The sequence below is a fragment of the Theropithecus gelada genome, chromosome 4, assembly GCF_003255815.1.
Source record: "Theropithecus gelada isolate Dixy chromosome 4, Tgel_1.0, whole genome shotgun sequence".
NCBI classification, from domain to species: domain Eukaryota; kingdom Metazoa; phylum Chordata; class Mammalia; order Primates; family Cercopithecidae; genus Theropithecus; species Theropithecus gelada.
Genome location: NC_037671.1, coordinates 161,310,600 through 161,328,321, shown reverse-complemented (window position 1 = coordinate 161,328,321; position 17,722 = coordinate 161,310,600). Strand labels below are relative to the sequence as shown.

The 17,722-nt window shown below is 41.2% G+C and overlaps 1 protein-coding gene across 1 annotated transcript in view; it reads left to right on the top strand.

The window, feature by feature from the left end:
- Positions 1-17,722, top strand: part of MAP3K5 (mitogen-activated protein kinase kinase kinase 5) — a 242,832-nt gene that overhangs the window by 205,285 nt on the left and 19,825 nt on the right. The window contains exons 22-25 of the mRNA XM_025383838.1: positions 1,665-1,842; positions 1,939-2,107; positions 10,188-10,373; positions 13,458-13,563. Coding sequence (XP_025239623.1) covers positions 1,665-1,842; positions 1,939-2,107; positions 10,188-10,373; positions 13,458-13,563 — 639 coding nt within the window. The remainder of the gene's footprint in view (positions 1-1,664; positions 1,843-1,938; positions 2,108-10,187; positions 10,374-13,457; positions 13,564-17,722) is intronic.

Genomic DNA, 17,722 nt, shown 5'->3' with positions numbered 1-17,722 from the left:
CCTCCATTTCTGAGTGTGGCATGCATCTTATGAAAATGGGCTGGTGAAGAAACTCACCAAGTCTCAAAGATCAGCAGTGAGTTCCACTGAAGGGCTTGTAGCCTTTCTTGTAAAGAGATCGGCTACTCAGTCAAGCCAAGAGATCTTCTTCAGCTGTATTCTTCCATCAGCAACATTTAACTTTAGGGGCTTGACATCTCATAGCAGTGAAACTCTTTCTCCCAAGTAGCTGTTTTTTTCTGTTCTGAAATCTGTTCCCCCCAAATAGCAATGATGTTGACTCTAAAGTGAAACAAGGCACACTCTAGACCTTGACTTTCCCCAGGAATGACTCAAAAGCAGTTCGGTGTTTGAGCCCCCTTTCAAACCTGTCTTCTCTCAGACAACCTTACTATTATCAGCGTGGAAGAGGTCACCCATTTCCTTTCTGCTGTAGCAGCACTGCCTAAAATATGGTCCATGAAATGCTAGGCCCATGAGCTGCTCCAGAATATTTGGAAACAATACATGCCAGGCATTTCCCCTGCCATATATGATTTGCATACTGATGCTTAATTGGTCAATTCAGCAACTCTTTGTGGTTTCCTCTTGCTTCCTGCCTTCTAGTGATTCAGCTACAGAAATGTTTAAATAACAGCAGATAAGTCAACCAATTCATCCTGGGAAGACTTTCCAGTTACTGACCAGTAAGGTGGTTTCCCATGAGGTCAGCTGTTCCTGAAAGCTGTATATACTTCCGTCTTTCTCCCTACAGCTGAAACCAATGTCAGGAGTCCCCTGCTATCCTTGAGTTCGGGGCAGTTGATTCAGTTCAGCCTAAGAAGAATTAAGTAAGAAGGAGATTCCAGGCAACAGTGGATTGCCTTTTCTATAATTTTATACCTTCATTCTTTATTAAAATACTTTTGTAGCATTAGGATGTGTGTTTGATAAAGATGTTTCTGGCAAAAACTACTTTCTTTAAAACCAATGTTTGAGGAAATATAGGCAACTCCACCGTCTTATTCTCCATCCAAATGAAGAAGCTCATGTCTACTAGAAAATCATAGTATCTGAGAACCAGGACAGACCTAAGAGATCATCTAGTCCATCTGTTTCCAAAATTTGTTTTCAGTGAAGAATCCTTTTTTATATGAATCCTTAAGCAGAACTGTGATATATGATAGTCATCATATTTGCTCTGGTTTCAGGTATAACAGGATTGGAACCTGTGGTCTAGACTTACAGCATCCCCCTCACTCATCCCAACCAAGGCAGCTCCAAGATGCTAACGTAGACCCTTAAGCCCCTGAAGAACAGGCTTAAAGATTATCAATCTGACCCTGAATTTTATAAATACGAAAACTGAGACCCATAAATAGAAATAATTAATAAAAATGAGGGGATCAGACCCGCTGAACCTGTTGCTTCCTTGACTGTTTTGGTACCCCAGAGATATCCCTCCCAGGGCCTGGGAGGCCCTTTCCTGGCTGCCCTGCTGTATGGGTTTTGCTGAGCAAGGGGGGCAGTCGTAACACATGACCATCCCCTTACATAGCATAATTATGCTGCTCATTGCAACAAGATATTTGATAAAGAATATGGCTCTCTTTCAGTGGGTGTTTCAGTATGTGTACATTTTTTAAAGCCTCAATTATCTTTTTCCCTCCTCTCATCACAAGCAGAATACCTCAGGAGTATATCTTTGCCAGTACCTGTGCTGGTGGAGGACACCAGCAGCAGCAGTGAGTACGGCTCAGTTTCACCCGACACGGAGTTGAAAGCGGACCCCTTCTCTTTCAAAACAAGAGCCAAATCCTGCGGAGAAAGAGATGTCAAGGGAATTCGGACACTCTTTTTGGGGTAAAGACCTGACTTTATTTGGGGTGAGAGAAGTGTGTTGTTAAGTGTGTCATTTTATAAAGGAAACGGTGACGTATGCCGCATAAATTTTCTCAGCATTCCAGATGAGAATTTTGAAGATCACAGTGCTCCCCCTTCCCCTGAAGAAAAAGATTCTGGATTCTTCATGCTGAGGAAGGACAGTGAGAGGCGAGCCACCCTTCACAGGATCCTGACGGAAGACCAAGACAAAGTTGTGAGAAATCTAATGGAATCTTTAGCTCAGGTAAATCCTTTCCCAGGCGCTTCATTTCCCAAAGGTTACATATTTTACCTGTGTCCTAACCACCTGCAGCTGTCACAGATGATGTGAAAGGCAGGAGGAAGCTGTAGTGCTCATGATAAACAAACCTACCCCAGGGGAAAAAAGAAAGCAAATCCTATAGTAGGGAATATATTAATATGAAAACAGGGAAACGCTTTTTTCACTGCATTTTTGAACATCAGCTATTTTTAAGTCAGAAGCAAATTTTTCACATTGATGACATTCCAGCTAGCCCCTACAAGGCTCTTTTACTCTTCATTCGTCGTTTATTCATTCCATGAATAAACACGCTTTAAGCCACATGAGTTGCTAATTCTGACAGAAGCACGAGGCTACCTGCCAGTCGCTCCTGTCAGCATCTGGGAAACATCAGTGAATACAACAGAAGCCCAGAGCTTGTGAGGTTACATTCAGATGGAGGGCGAAGGGCAATGGGAAGTAAATTGTAGTGAGTCTTCGCTTAAGGTAGTTGGTAAGTCCTTGGAAACTGTAACTTAAGCAAAATTACATATAACCAAACCAGTGTTACCATAGACTAATTGATATAAACAAGAGTTAAGTTCCTATGGCATATTTCTGGTCACAAAAAAATGATCAAACTCCTAAATAAAGACTAAAACACTTCTAATATTCAACATTGAAATAAATGCGAACTCTATATTCATTTAAGAAAGATTAATAAAAACAAGATAACTATCTACCCAGTTCAGGGCCATAGGTGGCCAGAACCTATTCTGGCAGCTCAGTACCAAGCGGGCACCTGCCCTGGACAGGACACTGTTCCACTGTAGGGCACATCCACATACACCCACACTTACTCACATGGACCACGCAGACACACAAATGAACCTAACGTGCACATCCTTGGGATGCAGAGGAAACCATATGTATTAGTCTGTTCTCACGCTACTAATAAAGACATACCTGAGACTGGATAATTCATAAAGGAAAGAGGTTTAATTGACTCACAGTTCCACATGGCTGCAGAGGCCTCACAATCACGGTGGAAGGTGAATGAGGAGCAGAGTCACATCTGACATGGTGGCAGGCAAGAGAGCTTGTGCTGGGGAACTCCCATTTATAAAACCATCAGATCTCATGAGACGTATTCACTATCATGGGAACATCATAGGAAAGACCCACCCCCGTGATACAGTTACCTCCCACTGGGTCCCTCCCATGACACATGGGGATTATGGGAGCTACAATTCAAGATGAGATTTGGATGGGGACACAGCCAAACCATGTCACCAGAGTACCCAGGGAAAACCACACAGACATGGAGAAAATGTGCAGACTCCACACAGACAGTGGCCCCTACCAGGAATCAATTCTTTGTTTTCTCATCAAGGTTATAATGAGACAACATTGGGCAAACAATGTTATCTGAGGATCTGCTGTATATAATAGTTTAGAAGGCCAAATGTACTCTGAAATAAACAAAAGCTTGTCAGTGAAACTGTCATTCCTTGGTATACTAGTTTGCTAGGGCTGTGTCTTACTCCATTTTCTGTTGCTATAATAGAATACCTGAGACTCAGTAATTTAAAAAGGAAAGAAGTTTATTTGGGCTCGTGATTCTGGAGGCTAGGAAGTCTAAGATCCAGTGGCCCATCTGCATCTGGTGAGGGCCTCGTGCTGCTTCAACTCAAGGCAGAAAGTAGAAAGGCAGCGGGGCTTGAGTGGAAAAAAGAGAGGGACAAGGAGAGCCAACTGGCTTTATGACATCTTGCTTTCCTGAGAACTAACCCAGTTTCATGAGAACTGCATTAGTCCTTTCATGAGCCTCATGACCCAAATGCCTCTTTAAAGACTCTGCCGCCTCTCAGTATCATTACATTTCAACATGAGTTTTGGCAGGACAAATCACATCCAAACCAGGGCAGGCAACCATAACAGACTATCACATACTGGGTGACTTAAACAACAGAAATGTATTTTCTCACAGTTCTGGAGGCCGAAAATCCAGGATCAAGGGGTTGGCAGGTTTGGTTTCTCCTGAGGCCTGTCTGCTTAGCTTGCAGATGGCCACCTGCTTATACACTCAAATGGTCTTTTCTGGTGCATTTGCAGCCCTGATGTCTCTTCCTCTTCTGACATGGACACCAGCAACATCAGTTCAATTGGATTAGGGCCCCACCCTTATGACTCACTTAGTCCTAATTATCCCCCTTGAGGCCCTGTCTCCAAATATATCCCATTGAGTATTAGGGCTTCAACATATGAATTTGGAGGACACAGAACCATAATACCTGGGAAAGTGTGTTCCCTGGAATTCTGTGTACAGATACAAGGAAGAATCCCCTTCCCAAATATTCACCAGGAGAAAAATGGATTTTCCTCAGCCCCAAGCTTCTTGTGGATACAACCTCCCACAGACACGGTCATCCCTGGTATGACACTTCTCATCCTCTTTTAGTTCAGTGGGTGCTGGGAACTCATCTTTTAGTTCAGTGGGTGCCTCCCTTACCGTGGCCTCCACCTGTCCTTCATGATCACTGTGGACTACTGCTCATAGCTTCTTCCCTCCGTGTGTCCTGAGGAAATAGCTGCAAGAAAAGGTTGGGGCTGGAGGAGTCCAGCCAAGTTTTTAGTCTCTCAGTACAACAGTTTACCTGTTCTCATCTTTCATTGAGATATAAATGGAGCAAAGCTCTCTCTTGGCTCTTACTAAACAATCTCAGCCTGTCTCTGTCTTGAGAACCTCACTGTGCTTCTTTGCTGAACATTTTATCGCCTTTGGAATTCCCTAACATCCATCTCTTTAGATCTCACAAAAGGAGCTGAAAGGTCATATACGTGCCAGTAGGGCCTCGGTACAAGGAGAACTGAAATGAGTGTCTTCTACACGCTCTCAAAAGCCTTGACTTGGGTCCTAAAGGAAAGCTGTCTCAGGCAGTTACTCTGAGGCACAGGAAGAAGGTGCTCTAGAGTGAGGGGAAGCTGGCCTCTGAGTCAGGGCTCTAGAGTGCTCTAGAGTGAGGGGAAGCGGGCCTCTGAGTGTCATACATGCTTCGTGGCAGTGGAGACTGGAGCGGTCTCGAGCCATCAGCTTTCTCTCTGGCCTTTCCTGTGGCTCACTGTGATCATTCAAGGACTGAGAACAGGACTGGGTTGACCCAAGAAGAGGAACCAAGCTGGATGGAGAGAGCAGCTGGGCAGCACTCGGAGTTCATTCATTCATTCAACAAATACTTACTGAGCATCAGTCAAAGGCCAGGCACTGTAGTATGTGCTGGGGATACCCTGGCAAACCGAACAAAAGTATCTGCATCCCCTTGAAGGTGATATTCTAGTGGAAGAAGAAAAACTATACATATATATAAAACATATAGTAATAACAGCTAACATTTTCTTTAGGCCAGGTACTATTCTTAGTATTCCACGTGTATTTGCTCATTTAATTTTCATGACAGTAGTACTATACCAGTAATTCTATTAGCATCCTCGTTTTACACATGAGGAAACAGGCACAGGGGACTTGAGTAGTTTGCCAAAGTCATGCAGTCCTAAGTGATGGAGTTAGGATTTTGACCCAGGCAGTTTGGCTCCGAAGTTTTTGCTTTAACCACCACATTGCTCTGCCTTGCTGGTAGGCCTGATGGTGACAAGTGCTAGGAAAAATGTAAAGTGGCGTGGGGGGTAGGCATTGGAGGTGAAGAAGGAAAGTAAATCACCATTAGCCACTGCGGAGTGAAGGCCTCTCCTGTGGACCTTTAAGATGCTTGGTTTTAGGTCAAAAACACATAAAATCCAGGAATTGCCTAAATCTCTAATTAACCCCAAAGAATGTGCTTTTCCAGTACAGGAAATGCCAGCTTGTTGGGGTCTATTCTTTGTCTCCCTGCTGGACCATAGTGCCATCAGGAATAGGACTGCCTTGGTCATCACTTCTATGACTGTGCTGAAATACTTAAATGTGGGAGTGGTTAGTCATATTCAATTGTTTGGTACCTCCTAGTTTTAAAGTGCATTTGAATGTTCTCTGTAAAAGAAGAAATGAAAGAAAACCTTAAAAGCAACCATCAGAGGCCTTAGTGGACCAGCATGAAGCTACCAGTGAGTACCCGAAACTGCTGAGCAGAATCACATGCTGAATCCGTGATGGCCACATGATGGTGGGGGCCCTTCTGACTGTGCTGTTGAGGATGTTGAGAATCCTTTCCTGTGACATCAGATGGTGATTCAGTGGTAGAACAGGTCCTGACCCAGGTTGACAGCTGCTACTACAGGTCATTGGGGCAGTAGAATATAATGGTTAGGCGCTTGGGCTTAGCTTGGATTTCCCTCTGTTTGAGGCCTCATTCCATCACTTAAAGGCTGGGCAGTTTGGGCAACTGATTTAACCTTTCAGAGCCTGAACTTCCTCATCTATAATGGAGGAGTCTACTTTATAAGGTTGCTATCAGGAGTAATGGAGATTGTGAGTAATTTAAATCATAACAGAAAATATTCCACAACTGTTAACTGTTATTGTTATTATCAAGCAGTCTAGTTATAGTTATGTAAATATCTTTAATTTTTTCTACAATCAATCAGAAATAATTCTTGTCATTGTATTATTTCTAGATATGTATTTATATTTAAGCCTACACTTTATAACAAAACCAAATCTAGATATTGGACAGGTCCTCAAACCTTAAACCATGAAAAGCCTTGTAATCTGTAACGTCCTTCTGAAATCCACTCCTGGTTTTTGAGGAAGGAAATTTAAAAGATGAAGACTGGAGAGCACCTTTGAAGAAGACCCTGTGTATTAGGGTTCTCTAGAGGGACAGAACTAATGGAATACATATATATATATACACATAAAGGGGAGTTTATTAAGTATTAACTCACATGATCACAAGGTCCCACAATAGGCTATCTGCAGGCTGAGGAGCAAGGAGAGCCAGTCTGGTTCCAAAACTGAAGAATTTTGAGTCCAATATTTGAGGGCAGGAAGCATCTAGCACGAGAGAAAGATGTAGACTGGGAAGCTAGGTCACTCTCTCCTTTCACATTTTTCTGCCTGCTTATATTCTAGCCACACTGGCAGCTGATGAAATTGTGACCAGCCAGATTAAGGGTGGGTCTGCCTTTCCCAGCCCACAAACTCAAATGTTAATCTCCTTTGGCAACACCCTCGTAGACATACCCAGGATCAATACTCTGTATCCTTCGATCCAATCGAGTAGACACACTCAGTATTAACCATCACAGCCTGGTACTAGGAGTGCAGGAAATGCGTACTGTCAAACCTATGCTGACACTGAGTCAGGCTCACCAGATACTGGCCAAGATGCTTGTTTTTGAAGGGACATGAATGAGTTAACATGGAGAGACAGGAGTCAGAACAGAAATAAACGATGACATAAGTAGATGAAATAGCCTGAACAGAAAACATTCCCCAGAGTAGAGCATGTTCCTTTGTAGGACAGTGGCACACACATCAAAAAACCAGAAGCAACATGTTTTTCTGTTGTAAAAACAAAGTTAACGTCGAAAAAAAAGTTTATTTGAAGCCTGCTATTGGCAAACATGTTGCAACTGATTTTTTATTAAGAGAAGCTTCCAATTTCTGCATAACTCACATTTTTCTTCTTGAATATATTTTCGTGGTGTTATGATTTTGCCTGTGAATCTTTTCCTTGGGTGCAATTTAGTTTGTGGTAAGGAAAAAAACCAACAAAGTTTATAATGGTTCCCAGTGTGATTTTAAAATATTCCTTGAATGACAGCTTTCAAGCTTTTCAATATAATCTTATCTCATGAAAACATAAACATGAGACCGAGCTTCCAAATGAAAATATATTAAGAGAAAGAACTCAATGGTGCATTTCTCTTTTATTTTAATAGACTCCTAGAAATTATAATTTTCACAGCCCAGTTGAGGAATTTTAATTTTAATGGTACAGTAAGAAAATGTACAATATAAAATAAAAATGAGATAATAGTTTCTTAAAGTTTCTTACAGTTAAATGGGAACAAATAACATCCTACTCTGCTTCCTTAAAGCAGCAGTGTGGGCCAAGCATGGTGGCTCATGCCTATAGTCCCAGCACTTTGAGATTACAGCACTCAGGAGGCTGAGGCAGGCAGATCACTTGAGGTCATGAGTTCAAGACCAGCCTGGCCAACATGGTAAAACCTCAGCTCTACTAAAAATACAAAAGTTAGCCGGACATGACAGGTGCCTGTAATCCCAGCTACTTGGGAAGCTGAGGCAGGAGAATCACTTGAAGTTGGGAGGCAGAGGTTGTAGTGAGCCGAAATGGCCCCACTGCACTCCAACCTAGGCGACAAAGCAAGACTTTGTCAAAAAAAAAAAAAGAAAAGAAAAGAAAAAAAAGCAGTGTGACTTGCTCAAAGGAGAAAAGTTCCATTTGAGGTTGGGGAAAGTGGCTCACATCTATAATCCCAGCACTTTGGGAGGCCAAGGTGGGAGGATCACTTGAGCCCAGGAGTTTGAGGCCAGCCTGGGCAACTTAGCAAACCCAGTCTCTACAAAAAGTTAAAAAAAAATTATCTGGGTGTGGTGGCACGTGCCTATAGTGCCTAGCTACTCAGGAGGCTGAGGTGGGAAGAGACCTAGAAGCCAGGAATTAGGGGCTGCAGTGGGCTGTGATTGTACCATGGCACTACAGCCTGGGTGACAAAGACAAGCCTTGTCTCTTTAAAAAAACAAAAAGAAAAATTCAGTTTGAGAAAGAGCATTTGTTTGAACATTGTAATATATTTTAGTGTAATAAAATAGTCCATCAGTCCATTCTTAGAAGCAATTGCCTCTTTGATGGGTAAGGAGTAGTTTCAAGAATGAAGTTTGAGATCAGCCCCTCTTGGTTGCAAGGAATTGACACACTGTAAGGACAAGTGAAGTACCAAGGACATGTTCTAGGTAGACACGCATAGCAATAAGGGAAGTAGACTCTTAAGGAATTCCAACCATAGTGCCTAGCCGAGTCTCACAGGCACTGAAAACAGAATATGAGCCTAAGGAACTTCAAGTCCCCGGAGTTTGCACATCTTTTCTCTGACTTGGTTGCTGTTGACCCTCTGGGTGCACATTTCTGTTTTTGTCCACTTCTCCTCTCCCTCCCTGATATGGTTTGGCTGTGTCCCCACCCACATCTCATCTTGAATTGTAATTCCCACAATTCCCATGTGTCATGGGAGGAACCTGGTGGGAGGTGATTGAATTATGGGGGCAGGTCTTTCCTGCGCTGTTCTTGTGATAGTGAATGAGTCTCACAAGATCTGATGGTTTTAAAAAATGGGAGTTTGCCTGCACAAGCTCTCTCTTTTTGGATGCTGCCATCCACGTGAGATGTGACTTGCTCCTCCTTGCCTTCTGCCATGAATGTGAGGCTTCCCCAGCCATGTGGAACTGTAAGTCCAGTTAAACCTCTTTCTTTTGTAAATTGCCCAGTCTTGGGTGTGTGTTTTCTGCAGTGTGAAAACGAACTAATACGCTCCCTATTGTCTTTCTCAATTCCATTGCTTCTGCTTCTTTACTTATAGTTGGACATATTCATGACCCTGTTTTATAATTTCTCTTTCTGGGCAGACTTTCAGGTTGAGATCCTATAGCTTATTGCTCAAATCTCTTTTTAGTTCCCAATTAAAATTTCTGAAAGAATCTTATGGCCTCAGTCTTTTTGGGCAAAGCTTTGTTATCTGACTGTATCATGGCTACTGACCAGCGTGTGGGGCAGGTACCTTTTCTCTCTGATTATTTCTTGGTGTTGGTAGGAGGATTGAAGAGCCATATAGTTCAAAATATGGTCTTTCCTTTGGAGACATTTGGAAGTCCAGTTCTTCTCAGAAAGGGGCGTGGGAATTGGATAGGCATGGTGGCTCACACCTGGAATCCCAGCACTTTGGGAAGTAGTGGTAGAAGGCTCGCTTGAGCCCAGGAGTTCGAGACCAGCCTGGGAAATATAGTGAGACCTTGTCTCTACCAAAAGAAAAAAAAGCGGAGACAGGGGGTATGGGGATAGGAGTCCCATGGCAGGTATATCCAGCATATGTTGACTGAAGGATTGTTGATTTTTATTCTCAGGGGTCTGAAGAACCGAAACTAAAATGGGAACACATCACAACCCTCATTGCAAGCCTCAGAGAATTTGTGAGATCCACTGACCGAAAAATCATAGCCACCACATTGTCAAAGCTGAAACTGGAGCTGGACTTTGACAGCCATGGCATTAGCCAAGTCCAGGTGGTGCTCTTTGGTTTTCAAGATGCTGTAAGTATGATATTTTGCCAGTGTTTTCCCACACACTAATATTGGTTAGAAAAATAAGATAAAACATAAGTTCTGTTATTTTTCTTTAAAAATTCCATTGAACTCTATTCTTTTTGGATGAAAAATGAGATATTCGCCTCTCAGTGTGCTTCTAAGTATCTGATTTGTTGTTTTGTGTGTTTGCATTCCCCAAATTAAAAACACATAAAACCGAATCACCATGGAAAATAACAAAATATTTCCCATGGCTGAACTTCGTTCTTATGAAATTATGTTGGGTCATTGTTTATTTTGACGACTTTAGCAACATAACACACTTTAGTCAATGCTATATGAGAAATGCCATCTAGTGGCCATTGAGAAAAACTTAACAGTACAGATTGAAATGGTCACTGCTGAATAAAACCAGTAATTTTTTTCCAATTTTTTCTAGTTTTCATACAGAACATTCTTGACATGTTTGTTTCATAAATACCTACTCTGTCCTAGCCAGAAATATACTTTCAGAGTACAGAGCATCACTGATTAAAAAGTAAAGCACATGATCTAATGAGAGATTGCTGAGAAGTCTTCTCTCTAAAATTGAGTTGCTATGCAACACAAACTAAAGCTAGTCTTCTGTAACGGATTCAGAACCCTCTGTCTTATTCTTGGGTGAGACTTATCTGTGGAACTCAATGCCAAAAAGCCTCAAGCAACCCCCAGAAGACCCTTAGCAAGATATGGGAGACTGAAATAAGAGGGTTCTTGATGGTGGTTGTGGTATGTATCTGGAAGTATAATTTTATTTAAATTCCAAAAATTAATTCAGCCCTAATGAGTGCATTGCTTCTATGTAGAAAGTGTCTTGACAATTTTATATGCAACATCAAATGATCCCCAATTTAAAGCTAAATCAGAATCCTTCAATAACCACTAGCATTCTCTGAGACATGGCATAAGCCACTTGGTCTTTATGCTATATTGTGGACAGGGACAAGAGTCCTGACTTGATTGAGGGCATAAGAAATTAAAGCAACTGGCAAAGCTTATCACTAATATTAAATGCTAAAAGCATGCTTATGCTGCAACTAGGGAAACCCAACTGCCTGCAAATAGAGTGAAATAATTTCGCTAATTTGCACTTACCCACACATTTGGCTTCTAGCCTAGAGGTTGGAAAGCAAGTTTGCTGTAGAATTCAGACTGAGACCTATTGGGTTGTACTCCTGGGCCTTGGTCAGACAGACACACACACACGTACACACACACACACACACCTGCTCTTACTCATTCACTGTCCAGGATGAGAATGAACCCAAAGTATGGGCCCTATGATGTAATTTGCTATGTAATAAAGAGCTGAAAGGAGCAGGTCATGGTTATAACAGATCCCTCTTCCACCTAATAAGAATGTAAATTCTTTTCTTTTGAGATGGAGTCTCCCTCTGTTGCCTAGGCTGGAGTGCAGTGGCATGATCTCAGCTCACTGCAGCATCTGCCTCCCGGGTTCAAGCAATTCTTGTCCCTCAGCCTCCAGAGTAGCTGGGACTACAGGCGCCTGCCACCATGCCCAGCTAAGTTTTGTATTTTTTAGTAGAGATTGGTTTTTGCCATGTTGGCCAGGCTGGTCTTGAACTCTGGCCTCAGGTGATCCGCCCGCCTTGGACTCCCAAAGTGCTGGGATTACAGGGCATGAGCCACTGTGTCCAGCCAGCATGTAAATTATTTAAAGAAATGAAGATACCAGGACAAACTCAGCCTGGATGGATTTTCTAGAACAAGTGGGAACCTAGCAAGGGTTTACTTCCTGTGCAACTACTACAAGGAAGTCCTCAAACTGACTCTCTTCCAAACTAGGGGATTTTGATGAAGATGGACCAAGGACAGGCATGAGCAACTGGAGCTCCAGCTCTTAGCATGGGTTTGTGACTAGGTCACCATCTCCCCAGCCGCAGTAGGGATGGTGATTAAATTTTTGGAATTTAAATAAAATTATACTTCCATAATCATACTATAGGCACTTAGAGGTATCTAACCAGAGCCCTGTTGGGGAAACAGCCTATTTTTTTAGAGGTCTGTGTGAGCCAACAGGTAGTAGAGTTAACCCAAACTTTAAGTGAGCTTGTCTTAGTCTTACGCTAAAACCTTGTTTTTAGAAAGGTAATACACATGACAAATACATACAATGGAATATTATTCAAGCTTAAAAAGGCAAGAAATTCTGACACATGCTACAACATGAATGAAGCTTAGAGATGAAGCCAAGTGAAATAAACCATTCACAAAAGGCCAAATACTGTAATTCCACTTATATGAAGGTACCTATAGTAGTGAAATTTATAAGAGACAGAAAGTAAAATGCTTGTTTGCAGGGACTGTGGGGAGGGAGAAATGGGAATGTACTGTTTAATGCGTATAGAGTTTTAGTTTTGCAAGATAAAGAATTCTGTGGATGGATGGCAGTGATGGTAGTACAATAATGTGAATGTACTTAATGCCACTGAACCGTATACTTAAAAATGCCTAAGATGGCACGGTGGCTCCTGTCTGCAGTGCCAGCACTTTGGGAGGCTAAGCCAGGACGATTGCTTGAGCCCCAGAGGCACAGGTTGCAGTGAGCCATGATCCCGCCACTGCACTCCACCCTGGGTGACAGAGGAAGACCCTGTCTCCAAAGCAAACGAAAAAATAATAATAATAATAAATAACTGAAAATAATGAACAGTAAGAACAGCCTTTATTTTTATTTAAAGTCTCTTAGACCCTGTCTTCCTCCTTCACCCCCTCCCTCCATCCATTCTGTAGACATCATAAAAGCTAAAAACTGCAGATTCTGAGTCCCAAAGAAGCAACATTCTCATTTGAACCAGACTGCCTTTCACTTAAATAACTTATTTGCTTACATGGGGCTCACTGAACTTTGATTTGAAGTAGCAATTTTTACTTTATTTTCCAATGACATAAAGAATTACAAAGAATTCAAGGTGAAGAAACTTTTTAGTTTTTTTTTTTTTTGTAAATGGAACTTCATCCAACTGCTTGGATCAGCTAGGCTATTTGCAATTAAAAATTAAAGTAGGCTAAATGTCACTCTCTCTCCAGGTCAATAAAGTTCTTCGGAATCATAACATCAAGCCGCACTGGATGTTTGCCTTAGACAGTATCATCCGGAAGGCGGTGCAGACAGCCATTACCATCCTGGTTCCAGGTCAGAGATATTTAATTACTCTGCACATATTTAGTGCTTGGGTATTTTAGATTAGTGTTCATCTGTTATTTCTCATATCACTTTAGTACTTTAAAAACCATAATACCCTTTTTTAAAGAAATATTTTCAATGTCACCAAATAGTACCTATAGTCTGGATAATGGTACACAAAGCAAAATATTTACTAAGAGTGAGGAAGGCTTGCTTCCCCTGTCTTTAAGGAATGTGTTTGGATGTGAAGAGAAAGAGAAAAATATACAGGTGACTCAGATAAATATGCATTTCAAAATATAGGTACCTGGACCACAAAACACATTCCTACATCTTTTACCCAGTGGTTCCCAAATCTTCCAGTGTATTGAGCAATTTAAGGAGGCACTGCATAGCTCATTGCATTGAGCAATTTAATTGTCTTTAAAATTACAGCTTTCAAAGCCCCATCTGAGGCCAAATAAGAATCTGCCAGGAATAAAGCCCAGGAATCTGATTTTTTTAAGACTAGTCTTTTAGAGCAGTTTAAGGTTCACAGCAAAATTGAGTGGAAGGTACGGAGATTTTGCACATACCCCTTAGCCTCACACATGCATAGCCTCCTCCATTATCAAGGTCCGCCACAGAGTGGTATATTGGTTACAATCAATGAATCTACATTGACATGTTATTATCACCAAGAATCCATGTTCACATTAGGGTTCAGTCTTGGTATTGTACATTCTCTAGGAATTCTACATATATAATAACACGTATCCACCATTATAGTATAATAAATAATATTTTCACAGCCCTAAAAATCTTCCGTGTCCCACCTATAAGAACCTGATTTTAATACAGCTCCCAGGTCATGTTGATGCACAGCCAAATTTGGAAATCACTGGTCTAGACACAGCCCCAGCTATGTTGGCAGTGAAATACAACAGGGGTAGTGTTGATGAAACAAGGCTTTTTGGCATAAGTGAGGAGTGTATTCATACTCTAAGGCAAAACTTCCAACATGTTTTGATAGTCTACCCATTGATAAAGAAATTGTAGGCAAAGCTCTTCCACCCTGTGTGTGTGATGGGGTGGTGGGTGGACGCATGGATGCATGGATGAGTATGTAGGTAGGTAGAAAGAAAGAGCAGTTGACCAATTGATAGATGGATAGATACAGATTTATATATATATTTATATAAACAAATTAGAAATGTTCTGTTGTACTAATTTGTACCTATGTTATAAAACATTCTGAAATATAAATTTAAAAGGATAAGATCAATATGAAATATTTTCATTTTAGTTTTCTTTTCTTTTTTTTTTTTTTATAAGTAGAGACAAAGTCTCACTCTGTTGCCCAGGCTAGTCTCAAATCCCTGGGCTCAATCTGTCCTCCCGCCTTAGCTTCTCAAAGTGCTGTGATTATCAGCGTGAGCTGCTGCACCTGGCCCTGAAATATTTTTAAATTAAAATTATTTATAAATGGTACTACAAACTTTTAAGTTCAGGCCAACCCTTCTGAGTTGTGGAATTCCCTTTCTTCTCATAGAACACTTGAGTGTTTGACATGATAGGGAGAGCATCCGTGTCAATCTTTATGTTAAACATTGGTCAACATTAAGTTATTTCTTATGTAAGAAAGAAACAGAAGTTCTGCTATCCCCGAACATGTTACTTCTACCTGGAACACACCTCCACCCCATGTGTCTCCTGTCCTGTGGCTTGCATCTTTGCATTCTTCAGGCCACCGAGAGTCTGGACCTATCACCAAATCTAAAGTAGGCTTCCTCTGTTATTCTGTCTCCTTGGAAATGGTTTTCACCAATTTGTGATGCCATAATCTGAAACTACTTTTGTTTCTAGTTTAATAGCTGTTACCCTCACCAGAGGGTAACTGTTTCTGGTTTATTTTATTCTGAGCCTAGCATACTGTCCAGCACAGTGTCTGGAAAACAGTGGATCCCTGATTCATATTTGGTTGAAACAGTAAGTAAATGAGTTTCACCTGATTATAACAAATTAGGGGCCGGGCGCGGTGGCTCACGCCTGTAATCCCAGCACTTTGGGAGGCTGAGATGGGCGGATCACGAGGTCAGGAGATCGAGACCATCCTGGCTAACACGGTGAAACCCCGTCTCTACTAAAAATACAAAAAAATTAGCCAGGCATGGTGGCGGGCACCTGTAGTCCCAGCTACTCAGGAGGCTGAGACAGGAGAATGGCGTGAACCCAGGAGGCAGAGCTTGCAGTGAACCGAGATCGCACCACTGCATTCCAGCCTGGGTGATAGAGTAAGACTCTGTCTCAAAAAAAAAAAAAAAAAAAAAAAAATTTGGATGGAAATTTTGTATAGTGTAGAAACTTAGAAAAAAATTCTAGAGAGGCTTTGAAGCACATGATTAGTAGTTGGATGTAAACCTAAGAAATTCATGCTTTAAGGAAGTCAAACAATACTTTTCTTCAGATGCTTTATCATTAGGATAAGGCTGGTTGTATGGAATGTGCTATAGAGGGGTTAGATATTCAAAAGATCTATGGGGTAAAGGGGGAATAGTGTGTATCACTGAAAGGGAGAGGTATGGGCCATGAGTTAAATACAGTAGCACCCTAAATTAAGGACACCTAAATGAAGAAAGGAAAAAGAGAGTATATTTTGAAACGACTTAAATAGCATATAAATGATCTGTTTACTTAATTTAAAGAAAAACAAAAAACTTCCTTTTAGTAATGATTACCTAATGTAATGTGGTATCCAGAATAGAAAATGAACATTAGTGAAAAACTGAGAATCTGAGTGAAGTCTGCAGTCTAGCTAATAGTATTGTACCAACGTTAATTTAATCATTCTGAAAAACATGCCATAGTTATGTAAGATATATTAGGAAGAGCTGTGTGGATGGTATACAGGAATTCTTTGTACTATCTTTGCAATGTTTCCATGAATCTAAAATTCTTCCAGAATAGAAAGTTTAAAAAGCAAAAGTAACTGTAGGTGAAACTCTGTTAGGTTTAGGGAGAACAGCAGGGAGGTTGCAGAGGGAGCTGTCCTTGCACGAGTATCCCAGGAATGGACACTGCTGTGATCAACCATGTGTGGAACAAGGCACATTGTTTATTAAAAGTGTTTGCTAAAGAAAAAATGCTCGTCATCACTGGCCATCAGAGAAATGCAAATCAAAACCACAATGAGATACCATCTCATACCAGTTAGAATGACAATCATTAAAAAGTCAGGAAACAACAGGTGCTGGAGAGGATGTGGAGAAATAGGAACACTTTTACACTGTTGGTAGGATTGTAAACTGGTTCAACCATTGTGGAAAACAGTATGGTGATTCCTCAAGGATCTAGAACTAGAAATACCATATGACCCAGCCATTGCATTACTGGGTATATACCTAAAGGATTATAAATCATGCTGCTATAAAGACACATGCACACGTATGTTTATTGCGGCACTATTCACAATAGCAAAGACTTGGAATCAACCCAAATGTCCATCAGTGACAGACTGGATTAAAAAAATGTGGCACATATACACCATGGAATACTATGTAGCGATAAAAAAGGATGAGTTCGTGTCCTTTGTAGGGACATGGATGCAGCTGGAAACCATCATTCTCAGCAAACTATCGCAAGAACAGAAAACCAAACACCGCATGTTCTCACTCATAGGTGGGAATTGAACAATGAGATCACTTGGACTCGGGAAGGGGAACATCACACACTGAGGCCTATTATGGGTAGGGGGGAGGGGGGAGAGATTGCATTGGGAATTATACCTTATGTAAATGACGAGTTGATGGGTGCAGCACACCACCATGGCACAAGTATACATATGTAACAAACCTGCACGTTGTGCACATGTACCCTAGAACTTAAAGTATAATAAAAAAAAAAAGAAAGGACTTTGTCCTTCCATCATGAAATTGGTTTCTTTGAGGCTACTAGGAGTTTCTGATTTCAATTGAAGTTACTGTTTAAAAACATTTATTTTTGAAAAGTGGAAATTTTAGAGGAGAATTACATGGAGACAGTACTTTTTGTATTTCCCCCAGGATAAGAGAAATCCATACACACTGTATACCAATATATAAATGATGAAATATGTGGACAAGATGAAGTGATGTCAGTCATTCAACAATTCCATGAAATTTCTCGATGTCCTGAAAGATTTTGTTATGCA